General features: G+C 42.0%; 1 protein-coding gene across 1 annotated transcript in view; it reads left to right on the forward strand.

Annotated features, from left to right (window-relative positions):
- The window catches only part of jph1a (junctophilin 1a), a gene marked incomplete at both ends in the record, with an annotated part of 90,126 nt that overhangs the window by 56,522 nt on the left and 16,884 nt on the right, over nt 1-16,720 (forward strand). Inside the window, one exon of the mRNA XM_080751557.1 lies at nt 3,305-3,423. Coding sequence (XP_080607683.1) covers nt 3,305-3,423 — 119 coding nt within the window. The remainder of the gene's footprint in view (nt 1-3,304; nt 3,424-16,720) is intronic.

The raw sequence follows: 16,720 nt of genomic DNA on the forward strand, positions 1-16,720 counted from the left end.
CTATAAAAATGGGACCCAATGCCTCTCTGCCTTGACACTCAATTAAATTGATTAGTGGGATTAACGGTTTGACTCCTAGTGCTGAGTGAATGGCAGTACAGCGTGTGTTTGCGTGTGTCAGCATGCTGGTGAATGTGCAAATGCATACAGCGTGAACCGCATACAGTAAAAATGCATGTGTGTGTGTGTGTGTGTGTGTGTGTGTGTGTGTGTGTGTGTGTGTGTGTGTGTGTGTGTGTGTGTGTGTGTGTGTGTGTGTGTGTGTAAGAAAGCAGCACTCATCTAACTCATCCAAGGCACCCCTGAATTACATTGTCACCTTTTAGCACCTTACATTTAGTTCATATTACGGTACATAAAATATGTTTTTCCCACAGCATGTCATAAGGAAAACTTGAGGAAAACTTGAGGGAATATCGGTTTCCATTATGACAGATTGAAAATAACTTTATACTTGATACGTTTAAACTGAAGTGATATTGATCAATTCCAAATATCACCAGTAAGACTCCCTAATCGGGAGATAAGCGACCGTAGGTCACTTATCTCCACAAATAGGGCAAAATTTTTTTTTGCCAAAATCTTCCTGATCCATGTTGATGACATGAGTGTAGACATACTGTGTAGTGATTTTCGTGATTTTAGGGCAAAATCTGTAGGAGCAGTGTCCAAAAATGTGTTTTTAAAAATCGGCCTGGAGGTGGCGCTATATGGGAGAGATTCATGTTGATGGGATGAGTGTAGACATACTGTGTACCGATTTGCGTGATTTTAGGGCAAAAATTTTAGGAGCAGTGTCCAAAAATGTGTTTTGCAAGAATCGGCCTCATGGTGGCGCTAGAAGAGGGCCATGTGAGAAATGAGGGGTGGGGTCTTGGCGCCGCCAAGGCGGACGAATAGGTACCGGCCCCGGCTGTCCCGGTCGCTCCTAGCCGGAGTTACGGCATTTTATGTGAGCTGCAGTGTAGGGGGTCCTCCACTGGGGGCGCCACCACTTTTGCATCCGTTCTGGAGCACCAGGAGTCGGTGGTCCCCGGGAATTCCCCGTGAGCAGCCCCGTTGGGGTGGTCATTTGGTCAGTTTAGCACATTTGGTCATTTTTTACATCTGGGGGTCCCCCAGGGACCTGGGGGTCCCTGGAGCTCCGGGGGTCCTTGGAGGTTGTAGTTTGGCAGGCAAGGAGCGTGTGTGCAAAATTTGGCATGGGTCGGGGCAACGGTTGCGGAGATATGAGCAGGGCAATAGTGTGACGTGTGAGGTGTGACAGACAGACGGACTTACACTTTGTGCAGGGTTTGATAGTAAATGCGACCGTCGCACCCCTGGACTTGCGTCATGGCACCATAGGGTGCCACGACACCCACTTTGAGAAACCCTACTCTAACTAACCACTACTCTCTTCAGCTCTTCAGTCCAGGGAGCTTCCCGTAGCCCAGACTACCAACATGTAGACCTCCAAGCCATGCCCCTTTTTGGGAGATTCATCGCCATTGCTAGCCTATGGAATGTAACCTAAATTAGCTTATATAATTTGACATCTATATCCAATATTTGTATCGATTATAATTCCGACAACGTTGTGGAAATATTCTGTTGATAGTTGATTGTTTTTCGATAAGTATTGTTGAGAAAGATAGATTTGTTTACAGTAACTCCAACGTATATGCTCGTATCTGCTCTAAGGCTGCCATGTAACAGTGTATTTCTACATTGCAGTATTGATAATTTTACCCAAGTAAGAAATGTGAGTACTTTTTCCACCACTACATATAGTGGAGGACAAAAGTACTACAACCCCAGTATTTGAAGTATACTATGCTTCTGGTGAAGCATTACTCAGCAAGTGAATGAATGTTGCTTGCTCTGTCAAATTACTTCCGCATTTGACTTATCTTCTGGTGACATCTGTTCCTCCAGATTGATTGATTGATACTGTATACTGTACAAGCACACAGAGCTTAGATAGATAGATTAAAGTAGATTAGATAGTAGATACATCAATTAGGTTAGATAAAAAAGATTAAATAAATCCAAAAGAACAGATGTTAACAAGACGCGTGAAATGCGGAAGTAATCTCGCGTGACGTCAGCAGGTCAGAGTGGAGTCGCTGTCTCTCTCGTTCTTAAAATCGACATTTTGAAGGGGAAAGAGATCAACTTAGTATGGAAATGCTCTTGAATATTTCCAGGTTGTCGGAAAACAATCAAAACAAATGTTGGATATAGATGTAGAATGATATAAGCTCATTTAGGTCACACTGCATAGGCTTACAATGACGATGACTCACACAAAAAAAGGCGCAGCTTTGGCGGTCACTGGCACCTGCCGCTCTGGTGTATCCACTATGTAGAGATGGGATTTATGGCTCTTTGAAGTGAGCTGGATCTCTGGGATCCGTCCCTTTCAAAGAGCCGTTCAAAAGACTGGCTCATTTTAGTTACTAGTTACTTTGTAGATTTTGATTATAATTACAAATCAATTCAACCCTATATACATTTCCGCCATTTGAAAATAGCCGATCTACAATGTCTCGCGTTGCGACGCATGAGCACTTTCTGCTATTGGTACTTTAGGTACATTTTGATACCAATACACTTGTACTTTTGCTCAAGTACATTCTAATGCCGAACTTCTACTTGTTGCAGAGTTTTCTACATTGCTGTTGATACTTTTACATTTTGTAAGTAAAAGTATCAACACTGCAATGTAGAAATACTCTGAAAGTAAAGAATTTACCTAAAAAAAAGGAACAGCTCCCCATACTGCGAACCGGATCCCATCGTTCATTTCAAAGAGCCGTTCAAAAGACTTGATTCGTTTGTGATTGTCCCTGTTCCTTTGTGTATTGAGTTGTGCCTGCATATCTCATGTTTGTTGTTCTTGTTTTTGAGCGGTGCTAGCTGCTCCAGTAAGTGACTTTGTGTGTAAGTCCATGTGTACTGTATGTACAGTACGTCCCGATCCGTATGCCCCACAATATAAGCGTGGGTCTACACATCATCATCATACTGTACAGCATTTTCTAGTGTGAAGTGAACACCTGGTGTGATTGTCTCTCCCCTCTGCAGAACGAGCCATGACAGTTTTTATTTAACTAAATAGGAACTAAAGGTATGTTGCGTTGCCGGAAAACATTCTGAGAATGCATGCGGCTCACACTGCCCCGTTAAGTGGTCAGATGGTTGGGCCCTGATCCAGAGAAGGTTGAGAATCACTGCAAGTGTATACAGTATTGTTTATCCATGTGTGTTGTGCCTGCAGCTCATGTTTGTTGTGGTTGTTTTGTTTTGTTTCCCTCTGCAGAACGAGCCATGCCAGGACAAAGAGCGAGGCTGCAGAGCAGGCGTCCATCGCCGCCGTACAGGACTCTGAAATCGCCAGAGCAGTCGCTAGGGAGCTGGCCCCCAACTTCCACCAGCCAGGTACAGCCTATACACATATATACATACACTATACAACCTAGGGAGCTGGCCCCCAACTTCCACCAGCCAGGTACAGCCTATACACATATATACATACACTATACAACCTAGGGAGCTGGCCCCCAACTTCCACCAGCCAGGTACAGCCTATACACATATATACATACACTATACAACCTAGGGAGCTGGCCCCCAACTTCCACCAGCCAGGTACAGCCTATACACATATATACATACACTATACAACCTAGGGAGCTGGCCCCCAACTTCCACCAGCCAGGTACAGCCTATACACATATATACATACACTATACAACCTAGGGAGCTGGCCCCCAACTTCCACCAGCCAGGTACAGCCTTCAGCAGCGCAGCACAGCACATATGATATGGCACACACCGTTGTTGTCGGGTGGAAACCTTGTATGTCCGAAACCGTTCATTTAGCATTTATCATTTGAAAAATGATTGTGACCGTTAGGTCGCACAGTAACTATGAAAACCTCCACCGGCTGTCCCTCCGTCGGTCTGTCCGTCACGTCACGTCACGTCACGTCACACTTTTGGCCCTACTCTTATGCACCGTTGCCCCTATCCATGCCAAACTTTGCACACACACTCCTTGGCTGGCAAACCACAACCTCCACCCCTGATTTCTCACATGCCCCTCTTCTAGCGCCACCATGAGGTTGCTTTTTGCAGTGTATACATGCGACCTGACGGTTGCTTATCTCCCGATTAGGGCTTTACTTTACGGAAAGAAAACATACAAATTTGAAACTTAGATATACAGGTTTCTGCCCGACAATGACGACATATAGACGACATATAGACGACATATAGACGACATATAGACGACATATAGACGACATATAGACGAATCCACAGTGCGCTGCCGCGTAGTTGCGGTGTTCGCGGTGCCGCTTGACACCTGGTAAAGTACCTAAATACAGAATTTTCAGTACTTTTACTTCTACTCCACTACATCTGAGAGGCAAATATTGTACTTTTACTGCACTATAATGATTTGAAAACTTTAGTTACTAGTTTAGATGTGTAGTGTAGTGTAAATTTAGATTATTACAAAACATACATTAACCACTTCAACCCTACAGTTTACAGTTTACAGTTTAGGCATTTAGCAGACGCTTTTAATCCAAAGCGACTTACAATAAGCAGATAAAAACATCACAATAATAAACAAGATAATATGTCAGTACATTAACAGCAATATAACAATGTAAATGGATATTATCTATCTAGAGAAAACACAATATAATCAAAGTTCTAAAAAAAAAAAAAAAAAAAAAATGCTAACTATACAACCCTATACACATTTTGGCCATTATGAAAATAGACGATCTACAAGCTCACAATGTGTTGCGATGCGAGTTGTGAGATTGTAGATCTTCAGTTTTCAAATGATCTTTATACATTTTATTAATTTTGTGAAATGGGACATTCTGCATAATGAGTACTTTCTACTTTTGGTACTTTTAAGTACATTTTGATACCATCACTTTTGTACTTTTGTACATTTTGAATTCCAGGCTTTAATTCCAGTATTTCTTCATTGCTGTATTGAAAATGTTACTTAGGTAGGCCTACTGTAAGAAATGTGAGTACTTTTTCCACCACTGCATAGTGGTGGTCAAAAGTACTACAACCCCAGTACTTGAGTCAATTAAGTATATGCAGATACTCCTGAACTCAGAAAGTGAATGAGTGTTGCACATTTGTACTTGAGTTAAAGTACTGGAGTACTTGCTTTTAAAAGTGCATTTAGTTTTTCAACATCAATGCATTGCTGTATTGACATTTTGACATTTTCCAAAAAACATTCACTTCCATAAACTTAAAAAAAAGAAAAATAACAATAATAGTGAAAATAGCAAATCAACAACAGTGAAAATAGCTGATCTGAAAGTTCACTACGCCTCACAATGCAAGGTGTTGTGAGCTTGTAGATCTGCTAGTTTCACTATATTTGAAAAAGGGCTTAAGTTGTTCAGTCATATAGTGTTCCCTTCTTAGCAATGTTGTGGAATCAAAGGTACACATTTTCTCTTTGAAGCACAGTGGAGTGAAAGTCATAAGTATCCAAAAATACAATTACTTGAGTAAAGTGCAGAAACTCAACAAAATACAGTTAAGTACAGCAGTGGTGCAGCAGTACAGCACTTTGTCCATTTATATGTTGGCTATTAAAAAATAGCAGATCTACAAGCTCACAGCGCATCACTTCGTGCAGCACCGCGAGCTTGTACATCACACCGGCGAATGTTAATGTTGATGATTAGAAAAACTAGAATTTAGCCCTAGAAATGTATTTTAGACGTTTGGTGGGGGGGCCTGCCATTTTGTCTACCTTCAAGGTCCTGGCGAAAAAAGTAACTAGAGTAAATGTAATCCAAGCATGTCCTGTTTATTTCGCGAAAATCTTTTCTTTCAGTCAGGACCGGTTTTTAACAATCCTGCGCCACAGCATTTGTGTGACGGCCGGTAGAGAAGGCTGTGTTTTGAACGTGAAAGGGAAAGAAAAAAAAAGATCCGGAGAAAACTGCATGTTTGTGCAGCAGCTTTACAGTAGGGTTGTTCGATGTGGCCTAAAAATAAAATCTCGATTTATTTCTCAGAAAAGTCGATTTTCGATTCCGATTCCGATTTTTTGGTAAAAGAATAATACATTGTTTCAACTATGTTGTTTTCATTTAAAAAATGCAAGGACATGATTTTTTTTTATTATTGTTTTATTTAAAAAAAAACATATATAGCCAAATAGCAAAATCTAATGCGGTGAGCCCTGCCCAGTCTGACGTGCGCTGCACGTGCATCAAAGAAATTACACATCAGAGATAAAGTAGTATTAATTTGGTGTCGGACCTTGTCGTCCTGCTTTAGGAGGACCGGGCTGTGCACTTTTTGCCCCGTGCAAGGCGCCAATGAGTAAGAATTACCCTAATTAAAGTGAAAATCGATTTTACGATTTCTTATTTTTTAAATCGTCCAAAGGAAAAAATCCAGATTTCGATTAAAAATCGATTAATCGGACAACCCTATTTACAGGGCAGTGAACGAGGCAGATAGCACTTCCTGGTCACGTGAATTCGCACTGCATTTTGGGAAATGGAGTTTGTTTCATCACCGCGGTAGCCAAGTACAGTAGCTACAGTACAGTATAGTTTACTGTACAACGCGTCAAACACGTCAATGGGCACACGTAGACATCAAAGAGATTGACGCGTTGACACCACGTGGGCATCAAATTAGTTAAGTAAGCAAGAGGCAAACATTGTGAAAATAGCCGATCTACATGCTCACAACGCCTCGCAGTGCGAGGCGTTGTACTCCTTCTAACGCTATGGACCAGAGCTGGACCAGGGTGTGCAGAATACATACTGTAGCATACAGATTAGGGCTGTCTTCGACACAGGATTTATGAAGTCGATTCGAGTCGCGGGGGTTAATCCGACGCGTCGACGAATCGTTTTATAGTCTACTTTGTGTAAAAAAAAAGAAAAAAAAAGTGTTGCTTTAAACCACGTCAACATAATAGAATAATACATTAAGAGATGAATTGAATACACAGTGTTTTCGGTGATATCGGTGCGCGAGCACAAATGTTATCTGCATAGCAGTGTACAACCATAGAGTTATAACACACCGTTAAAACAAATAAAACATCTCCGCTGTTTCAACTCTGCCCCGTCTCTCTGCACTGTCTGCAGCGTGCAGTAGAGATGAGACATTCGCGAACGATTCCGCTCTCTTGAACGGCTCTTTTAAATGAACGATGGGATCCAGTCCGCAGTCGCGGGACACAGAGCACTGACAGAGTAATGAGTCAGTGTCGAGAACGGATTCATATCAGAAACTGATCATAAACAGGTGGAGGCACAGCTCCCGCTTGAGCCAGCAGTGTCATAGACGCAAACACAGCGAAACACTATCATTCATCATGGATTACAACACTGGAACAATTCAGAAGCACTTTAATTAGAAAATGTAACTTGTAGCCTACACTTGTGTATGTTAATTTGACTTTAGAAGATTGTTTACTACTTCGTGGACGCGCGTTTGTGCTGTGGCAGGTTATTTAATATGGGATTTTGACAGCGTGCTTCCTCCTCTTAACGGAACACTGTCCCGGCTCTGAATGCTTTAACGAAGCGGCGGTTCTGAACCGTTCTGGCCGTTCCGTCTCACTTTCAACCCGACGCTGGTGCGAGACAATAAATAACTGTTCGCCAATTGCTACTTCTCATTGGAAGTACATGACACCACACCAGTCCAGCAGTGCACCGCAGTACTGGCAGTAGTAGGCTATAACTGGTGATATAAAAAAATATATATTTTCGCTTCGACTCAAACAATTGGCGTTGATTCCCGGGGCTTAAAACGACGCGTCGATTCGTCGATTTTTAGAAGACACCCCTAATACAGATACAGAGCTGGTTGTGGCTTCATGGACTCTGGTTAGTTGGCCTGGTAAACCATCCCGGTCGCGTGAATTCACATTATCGTCTGCAGACCCGTCTGGCCCCGAGCAGAAACCAAGCAGGGTCTACACTGCACTCAGGGCCCAGGCTGTGATTGACAGACACTGATTGGCTCTTCCACATTTTGGTGCCCAGCGCTTGGGGCCAGACCGGCCTGCAGAAGACACACGATAATGTGAATTCACAAGACTGGGATGGTTTACCAGGCTATCTGGTTACACGCATAAACTACTGTAGGGCTTGACAGCTAACCTCTTCCCCCATATGTACAGTACAGGCTTACCGTTTACATTCCCACATTCTCTCTCTCTCTCTCTCTCTCTCTCTCTCTCTCTCTCTCTCTCTCTCTCTCTCTCTCTCTCCTCTCTCTCTCTCTCAGTTATGCCATATGCTATATACCTGCATGGTAAACACAAGGACACCGCCCTTCCCCCATAAAGTCACTGAAAGAGCAATGCCGCTACAGGTTTATTGGCTTGAGGGACACGAAGGTCAGCTGAACTCACTCTGGTAGTAGAAATTCAATCCCTTGTGGATCCAGAAGATACTCCACGCAATGCTCTGTGTCTCATGCTTATAAAACACTTGGGTACTCAGAAGGAAAGTGTTGAGGGCGGCATAGCTCAGTGGTAGAGAAACCGTTATTAGAACACGAAGGGTTCCTGAAGGGTTCCCAGTTCGAATCCGGGCTCCCCCTGAGTTAATGTTGAAAAGTCCTTGAGCAAGACTCTGAACCCCTAATTGCTCCCGGTGAGTTGGTTGGTGCCTTGCATGGTTTCCTCCGCCACCGGTGTATGTGTGTGTGAATGGGTGAATGTAAAGCGCCTAGGATAAAAGCGCTATATAAATGCACCATTTACCATTTGTTGAGGTGCACCAGTAGCTGTTGGTTCATGCAGCGACCATGTACAGACTGGAGACCAGTGTTGCACATCAGTCCTTCTCTTTGCTTTTTGGTCTCTAAGTAAATAAACGCATAATCCTTCAAGAAATGAACTGGCAGTTCCTGATACGTAATCTTTTATTTCCTATCTCTCATGTCTAAGTAAAGAAATACATAATCCTTGAAGAAATCAAGTGGCAGTACTTACAGTAATACTGTAATGTTGACTTGAAAAGACGCACCCAAATGTACCCTTATTGATTCATTTGGATGACACTCTCAGAATCTCACTCAGGGTTCCCGCGGGTCCTTAAAAAGTCTTAAATTGTCTTAAATAAAAAATCGTGAATTTAAGGTCTTACCTCTTAAGCCCCAGGGGGGTCCAGGGGAAAAATCCGCCTAAAATGTATGCCCAAATTGGAACAGTTGTGGACACAAAACTACAATTATTGTGGCTAATCTTGTCCCACCAAATGTCAGCTAACCCCTGAAAATTCACAAATGCAGTGTAAAACATCACATTTCTCTTACCAAATTGTCCTGCTGTGATTATTTAGCTAGGAAAAGAGGATTGAAAAAGACCTCCGCCTATGGAAAATTTGCCTTCTGAATAGTGAATGAGCCTCAAGACCTCATTGAAAACATAAATATTGAATAGAGAAATTGTTCACCAAGGTGTCATCAATTGATAGGCAAAATTGTATAAATATATTCCAAACTATGTAAACTCTACAGATGTTTTAGTGAGAGTAGTGCTGTAATATTAGTAATGTTAAAGTATAGGGTGAAAAATGATAAAAACGAGTAACAATAAGTAGTAATAATACTGTAATATGAGTAATGTATGGATGAAAAGTACAATGGCAGCTGATTACTATACTGTAGGACCACTGTAACAATAATCAACAATGAAATTGTACTTTTATTTGGTCTCTATTGATTTATTGACATTTATTGACAGCTGTTCAGAGGTCAACACCTTTTGCCCCCGCCGGCGGGGGCAATGGGGTTCAAGAGGTAAGGTCTTAAATTTGACCGTAGGCATTAAATTTGAAGATGATGTTTTTAAGGCTCATGGGACAATTAAGCCATAAACATTTGTACGTATTCATTTGATTCGTTTATTTGATTTATTAATATTAGACGACGAGAGACCGCTAACAGGCTGAAGCGAGCAGCAGTCAGTGAGCTTAAGCTTCAAGAGGAGCTTAGCTTGTTGTTCTCGGCTCCGCCCGTTTTGTCAGTACTGTGGTGATGTATTTGGATGGAGAAGAGGGTAGTTTTGTTTTTTGACAAAACAAGCGCTCCTTTTCCCTAGCCTCCCGTCACATCAACTGCCCTCCCTAGTTATGTAGCGCACTCTCACTGTGAGTGAGCACAGACGAGAGCATACAAGTAAACACATTTGGCGTGTAGTGGAGTTGTGCTTGTGGGCTGTGGATGGACTTCTTAAAAAGTTTTAGATTAAGACAATTCGCGATGCGGCCGTGCGCGATTCTGCATTGATGCGGGGATGTAACATAATCGTCTTAATCGATGTTTGTTGATTTTCCTCAACCATGAGGAATTAGCTAGCCTAGCTACATGCTAAGGCTATATTGTCACATTCCTTCTTCTGCCTGTGAGACCGAATGAAGCTGACAGTCATAAAGTCATTAGTCAGCCCGTTTTCAATGAGGAGAATCCACCAATCATCTGTGATTTACAACAGCTGTTGTACCGAGCGTTTTTACGTTCTACACGCTCATCAATACACCGTGTATCCCCTCTCCTCTCCCGACTTGAGTCCCGTTCACTCAGTAATATAATAATTTAACTCAGTGACCAGGGTTGCCAACATTAGACAGTCAGAATTCAGGAGATTTTTGGGGGGGCATATGGAACTCTGATTTTGATAATTTTATTATACTTGCTTTACTTGCATTGGAAAAGGATGGGTACAATTTCAGCAATTAAAACGCCAGAAGTAGGTGTACAGAATTTGATTTTATAACTGAAGCAATGTTAGACCCATATGTATAGGCCTACTAATATTCACTACTTAAGTGGATATCTCACTATGATTACATGCACTGCCCACACCCTTAAGCAGGTGATCTGGGTCCTCCCCCAGAACTTTTTGAACATAGTAGATTTAATTTCCTTTGTTATGGTGATCTCAGACTGTCTGAGATTAACATTGAGGGGTGGCATTCTCAGCTGTGATATATGCCTGTCTTCTAAGACAAGTCTCTAACTTGGCTATTTGGATCTGTATATCATAGGCTTTATTATATTTTTATTGTATATTAATATTTAATTAATTTTTTTCCCAACATTTTGCTGTTTGTATGTATGAGTCAGTAAATACAGCATCTTGTAGTTGTAATTCACTGCAGAAGCTGGGTTTATGGTTTCAAAATACAATATTGTGCATCTCCAATTCTGAACAATGGTGACAGGCCACGGTGACGGTGGTCTGCTGACCCACCTGCTGTCCGAATACACACACGATCCCCAAGTTGTTGTTCTCCCTCCCAGCCGTTCGCCCTGGGTGTCTATCAAGCGTAATGATAATCAGGGTTGAAATTATTTACTATTCTGTCCCTATCGTGACATAACTCGGACGGCGCTGAGTCGGCTCATGCGACCTTCGCAACGCTCGACATGGCTACTCGCTTGCTTTAGCTTCGCTCGGCAGTGTCTCACGTGGATCAAGGTCGCCTGAGATGGCGCACCTCCGTCATCTCCACCGTCAGCGCGGTGAGCATGAGGTAGGGCGAACGGCCCGGGAGGGCGATTTGGGTCTTAAATTACATTTGTTGAGGTCTTAAAAAGGTCTTAAAAAGTCTTAAATTTTACTTTTAAAATGGTGCAGGAACCCTGTCACTGAGGATCTTGCTTTGCAGAGTCTAAAATCCTTTCACTGTTGTCATAAAGCGCCATTTCCAATCCGTCTGCTTCAGACTTCTTCAAGCAAGTAATTTCTCCAAAAACACATTTAGTTGAAGCATCGCTTTATGCCTTGAATGACTTGGTAGTTTCTGATGAATAACATATTTTTGAGTGGCATTGACATTTCAGAGTTGTTTTCACAGACCATAGCGGTGTCTGGGAATAAATAGCCTCTGTAATGAGTTTGCTATAATGTGTGCAGCAACAGCCCAGGGTCTGGTACTCAAGGAGAGTAATGGAAGACCGGTGCTATTGAGGGCGATTTCTAAGACTACAATGAAGGACTGTGTTTGTGCTTTGGAAAAACCAGGGCCAGTTTGGAGCTGTGTGTACTGTATTCTGGACAGAGGCCTTGTATTCCCTCTCAAAGGCCTGTTTAAAGGTGATACACCATGAAATTTCACTTTTCCTATTTTAAAACCTTTTTTTGGGGTCCCACTAGCACCTTCTATCCTCACAAAGTCCCATTTCTGACCGTTGTGTCTTTCTCTGGTTTTTTGATGGCGAAGGTTAAAAGTATCCCACAGGTTCTCAAAACAGGCTATCCAGATTTGCTGCCGATTGTGACGTCATCTGCCGATTGTGACGTCATCATAAAAAAAAACTTTTAAAAAAAAATATTTTTTTTCAAAAAAAAAATTCAAAAGGATTTTGGGGGGGGGGGGGGGGGTGGCGCAGTTCAGGCCAAAGGTGGTACTGCAGCTGAAATGCTCTGAGAGCCATTCAAAAATGAGAGAGGCTCTCTATTCAGGAGTGGTAATTTAGCCTCAAACCTTTTGAAAAACGTTTTTGGGACATAAACAATATGACATAAATACTTTTTAAATGCATGGTGTATCACCTTTAAAGGCTTTCAGACACAGTACTTTCTTAAACATGGCAACATGGATGCCATAGATTATATAGGGCAGTGTTTCTCAAAGTGGGGTCCGGGGAGCCCAGGTCCAGGGGTCCTTGAGGGGGTTCCAACTTTTCAGGGGTCCGCAGGAAAATGAGAAACTGTTTAAGCGAGAAAAAAGAAATTACACTTACGCTTGCGTACAAAAATCTGCATCTTTGCGCTTATGCTTGTGCTTCTGGTGGGTTTCTGTTATATTTGTCAGCTATTCAAAAATAGAGGATCCACAAGATCACAATGCATCGCGATGCGATGTATTGTGAGCTTGTAGATCTGCTATTTTAAAACATTCTTGGACATTTTTGAATAATTTTGAGTTTTTTCCATGGCCAAATACATACACTTTAACATAACAATGTTTAAAGGGACAGTTTTTTTGATCGATTACTCACCCCAGTGAGACTTGAATTCATGGATATTTTGTTGTTGTTGTTGCATTACTAAGACAATAATTTGATGACCAGCAGTGGTTCCCTATGGAGACACAAAGAGCCTGCTTTGTTATCATGTTTTACTAGTTATCACATTTTATTTTTCTGTTGGAGGTTTCACATACTGTAGAGACTATACAGTAGCTGAGAGGGTTGGGTTTCAGCTTGGCTCTATTTTGATTTACAAGGTAAGTTGAGTTTTACAGTGGAATGCCTGAAAGGTCTTCATAACGTTTGGACAATGAGAGAACAAAAGGTCAGGGATCGTGCAAAATGTTATGGTCACTTGATATACTGTGAGGATGCATGAGGTCCATTGGAGTTTGGATATGATGGGTTTGCTGTGTCGGGTGCGTTGTCCTGCTATGCAGATTATATGTATTTCATATGGATATGTGTTGTTTGACTGATGTTTATGTTGTTGTTGTTTTTTTGTTTGTTTTTTTAGTTTTTTTTTCTGGTTGTTGTTGTCTTGCCTGTTTGTGCTCACTTGTCTGTTACGACCTATTTTCTTTACCCTATATATTCTTTTTATTGTTGTTTTGGGTGAAGATTGCAATCCTTGTACCACTGTTGTATATTTGTACAAAATAAGCTGCTACTCTTATTATTGTACCACTTCGTTGCCTTAAATGCTTCATTTGAAAATCAAATAAACAAAGTAAAAAAAAAAAAGAAAAATCCCCAGGAAGGAAATATACATAGTCAAGTCAGCATTACATTTGGCGTAAACATGTCAAGTCATCTTTTATACATATAGAAATATATATATATTTTACTGAATTTCCCCCTTGGGATAATAAAGGTATCTATCTATCTATCTATCTATCTACAACATACATTCCATACAAGTGACTAAACCACAAATGACATCCACAAGATATAGAGAAAAGTAAAGCAATGTATTACTCATATTGTCAAATTGACTGGTTTGTAGTACTGTGTGTGTCAATGTCTCTAGCAGGGAATTCCAAGTCCAAGTAGTCCAAACGTGGCAGACCTTACGAAATCTAGTATTTCTACTTCTTAAGCTTCCCAACAACCCAGTGTTTGTGGAGGAGGAATAGCAAATCTCCAATTCAATCCAATATGGTGTCGAGCCAATAGAAATGAAAAGACTACATGGTGTCTGACTGGAGTGCATCTCTAGCCTCGCAGGCCATCCCGAGCTACGTCATCACCAATGTGCTTCCTTTCTCGGTCTGGTGGTCCTCCCATCGAGCCTCCTTATGAGAACTTACTTTCTAATTTCCAATCAAATGGCTGCATTTGGAGCGACCCACCTCAAACCGCTCCTGATTGGTCGAGTGGCTGCTACAGCTCTCGCATTTTGTAAACAAACATGGCGGACCCCATGTCCGACGTGAGTTCACAAATCACAAATAAAAGCTGCATTAAGCGAAGTTTTATCTGAAATCAACGTCATCTCACAACTTAAAAACGGTTTGCACCTTTGGAATTTCTGTCTGGAAAAGACGTATTTTTCTGTTCTGCCGACGATGTTTTGATGCGCTGGTGGCTACTGACTGGACCTGTCAGTCAAAGTGAGTAACTACGTCATCGCGTATTGCCTTGTCTCAACTCCCAGACTCTCCCCTGGGAGAGTCTGGCTGTTGCGAGGCTAGTGCATCTCTCCACTCCGACATGTCTCCTTTCCAACATGTCTCCATTCCGACACTAACCCTATCTCTAACCCTAACCCTAAACCTTAGGCCCATGGGAGTGTCGCCACTCCGACAATAAGAAGTCAATTTCGGAGTGGCGACATGTCGGAATGGAGAGAGCCCCCGGTCTGACTGGGCAACCAATACCACCACCTCCAGGGACCACACCAAAGATTGGAATAGGCCAGGGCACAGCTATAGACCATATTCACACCGCGGCCATCTTGGATCACATGACTTCCTGGGATAGCAGCCTGCATTACAAACCATTGTGAACAATGGAGCGATGGTCCCAAAATATCTCCTTGTAATCTCAAATGCCAGGAGCTATAAAAATGGTAAATGGTGCATTTATACAGCTTTCTGAGATCTCCCCAATGCCACCATAAGATGGTTTAGTGACGTGGAAGCAATCATTTGAATGACACATTGCAATCTAGTCACAGCTATGAACTGGAACACTTTCCAACTTCTCATCCATTTAACTTTTTAAAGCGTCTGACTGTCTCTGTTCTTTCTGATGGCATTTAGCAGACTTAACCAGAGCGACTTACAAAAGGGAGATCAAGGAGTCGTTTAGAAAGAAAAGGAAAGATGGTGAAGAAAGTGGACTGGAGATAATTTGATAGCAATTTAAATAAAAATCTGAAATGACCATATATGGACATGAACGGGACACACAAAGCCACTCCTTGGAAGCGGCTTTCACCGCTTCAAAAAACAGGCTTACAGATTGCTCCTCCTATACCTACCTTCTCAGCTTTCTTACTGTACCATCTCAATTAGAGATGGTGATGATGATAAACTATAAAGGGACAAGGACTGACCATTTACCCTCTTTAAAGACCAGATGGAATTACTTGTTGCCACAATATCGTGACTGGTGAAACCAAAGGCTGGGTGTGTCACAGCCAATCACAGCAATGGGGGCGCTTGGAGTTTTCATCTCAGATTTCTAACCTCCATACTCCATACAGCGTGCACTGTACCCTCGGGCTATGGGATCTAAACTCTGCATGTTGCACTACAACAAGGCAGTGCTCAATTAAGTTTGTCATTGTACCGTCTATTTCTCCCCTTAAATTGTTTCTGGGGGGGAAAAATTGTACTGTTTAAAGAGGCGGTGCCATAGTTTTGTACTTTTTCATGTGTCTAGGAGGTTGACAGTACTTCATTAGACCACCTGGTGTGGTTGTATTTGGGGTTTCTTCCTGGAGGCTGACACCTTGTAGGTCAAAAGTGCCGATTCAAAAACACAGATAAAATGACATCATATAATCATCCCCTCCCCTTTTACCATTCACCCAACTTCAGCTGGATCACCACCCACCATGCTAAAAACCTAATTTTTACTCTTTCTGTACACTTTTATGGAAAAAATCTTCCTCCTAGTATAATTATAATACCTGATAATCATGTTTTTTGTTTTTTTTTTGGGGGGGGGGGGGGGAGAGAGATCATGGCACTTCATCTTTAACAGTCAATGCTAGTCAGTGCAACACAAGTATCTCACCACCATGTCAACACAGCAATAGTACTCAATTCTACCAACACAACCCAATAGTGCAGGGCCAAACAATAAGTGACCATAGTCAGTGCAAATACATCAAGAATAAAAAAGCAAGAAAGGGTGCCATGCACAGCAAGACGCCACAAGCAACCCTCTCTGGAAAATAACTTAGAGGTCAGAGTCAGTTCAACTTTTGCTGTGTCTATTAGTGCACTCCATCTATACTATAATTTTGCGAATGTCTGTCTGAGTGAGTGAGTGAGTGAGTGAGTGTCTGTCTGTCTGTCTGTCTGTCTGTCTGTCTGTCTGTCTGTCTGTCTGTCTGTCTGTCTGTCTGTCTGTCTGTCTGTCTGTCTGTCTGTCTGTCTGTCTGTCTGTCTGTCTGAAACAGCGTTTCTCCTCAGTGGCTGGAGCAATTGATCTGAAATCGCATCACCATTAGCATATGAACACACCTAACATAACTGTGAAGCCCGTTTGT

This window comes from Nannobrachium achirus (genome assembly GCF_963921795.1).
Source record: "Nannobrachium achirus genome assembly, chromosome: 21".
NCBI classification, from domain to species: domain Eukaryota; kingdom Metazoa; phylum Chordata; class Actinopteri; order Myctophiformes; family Myctophidae; genus Nannobrachium; species Nannobrachium achirus.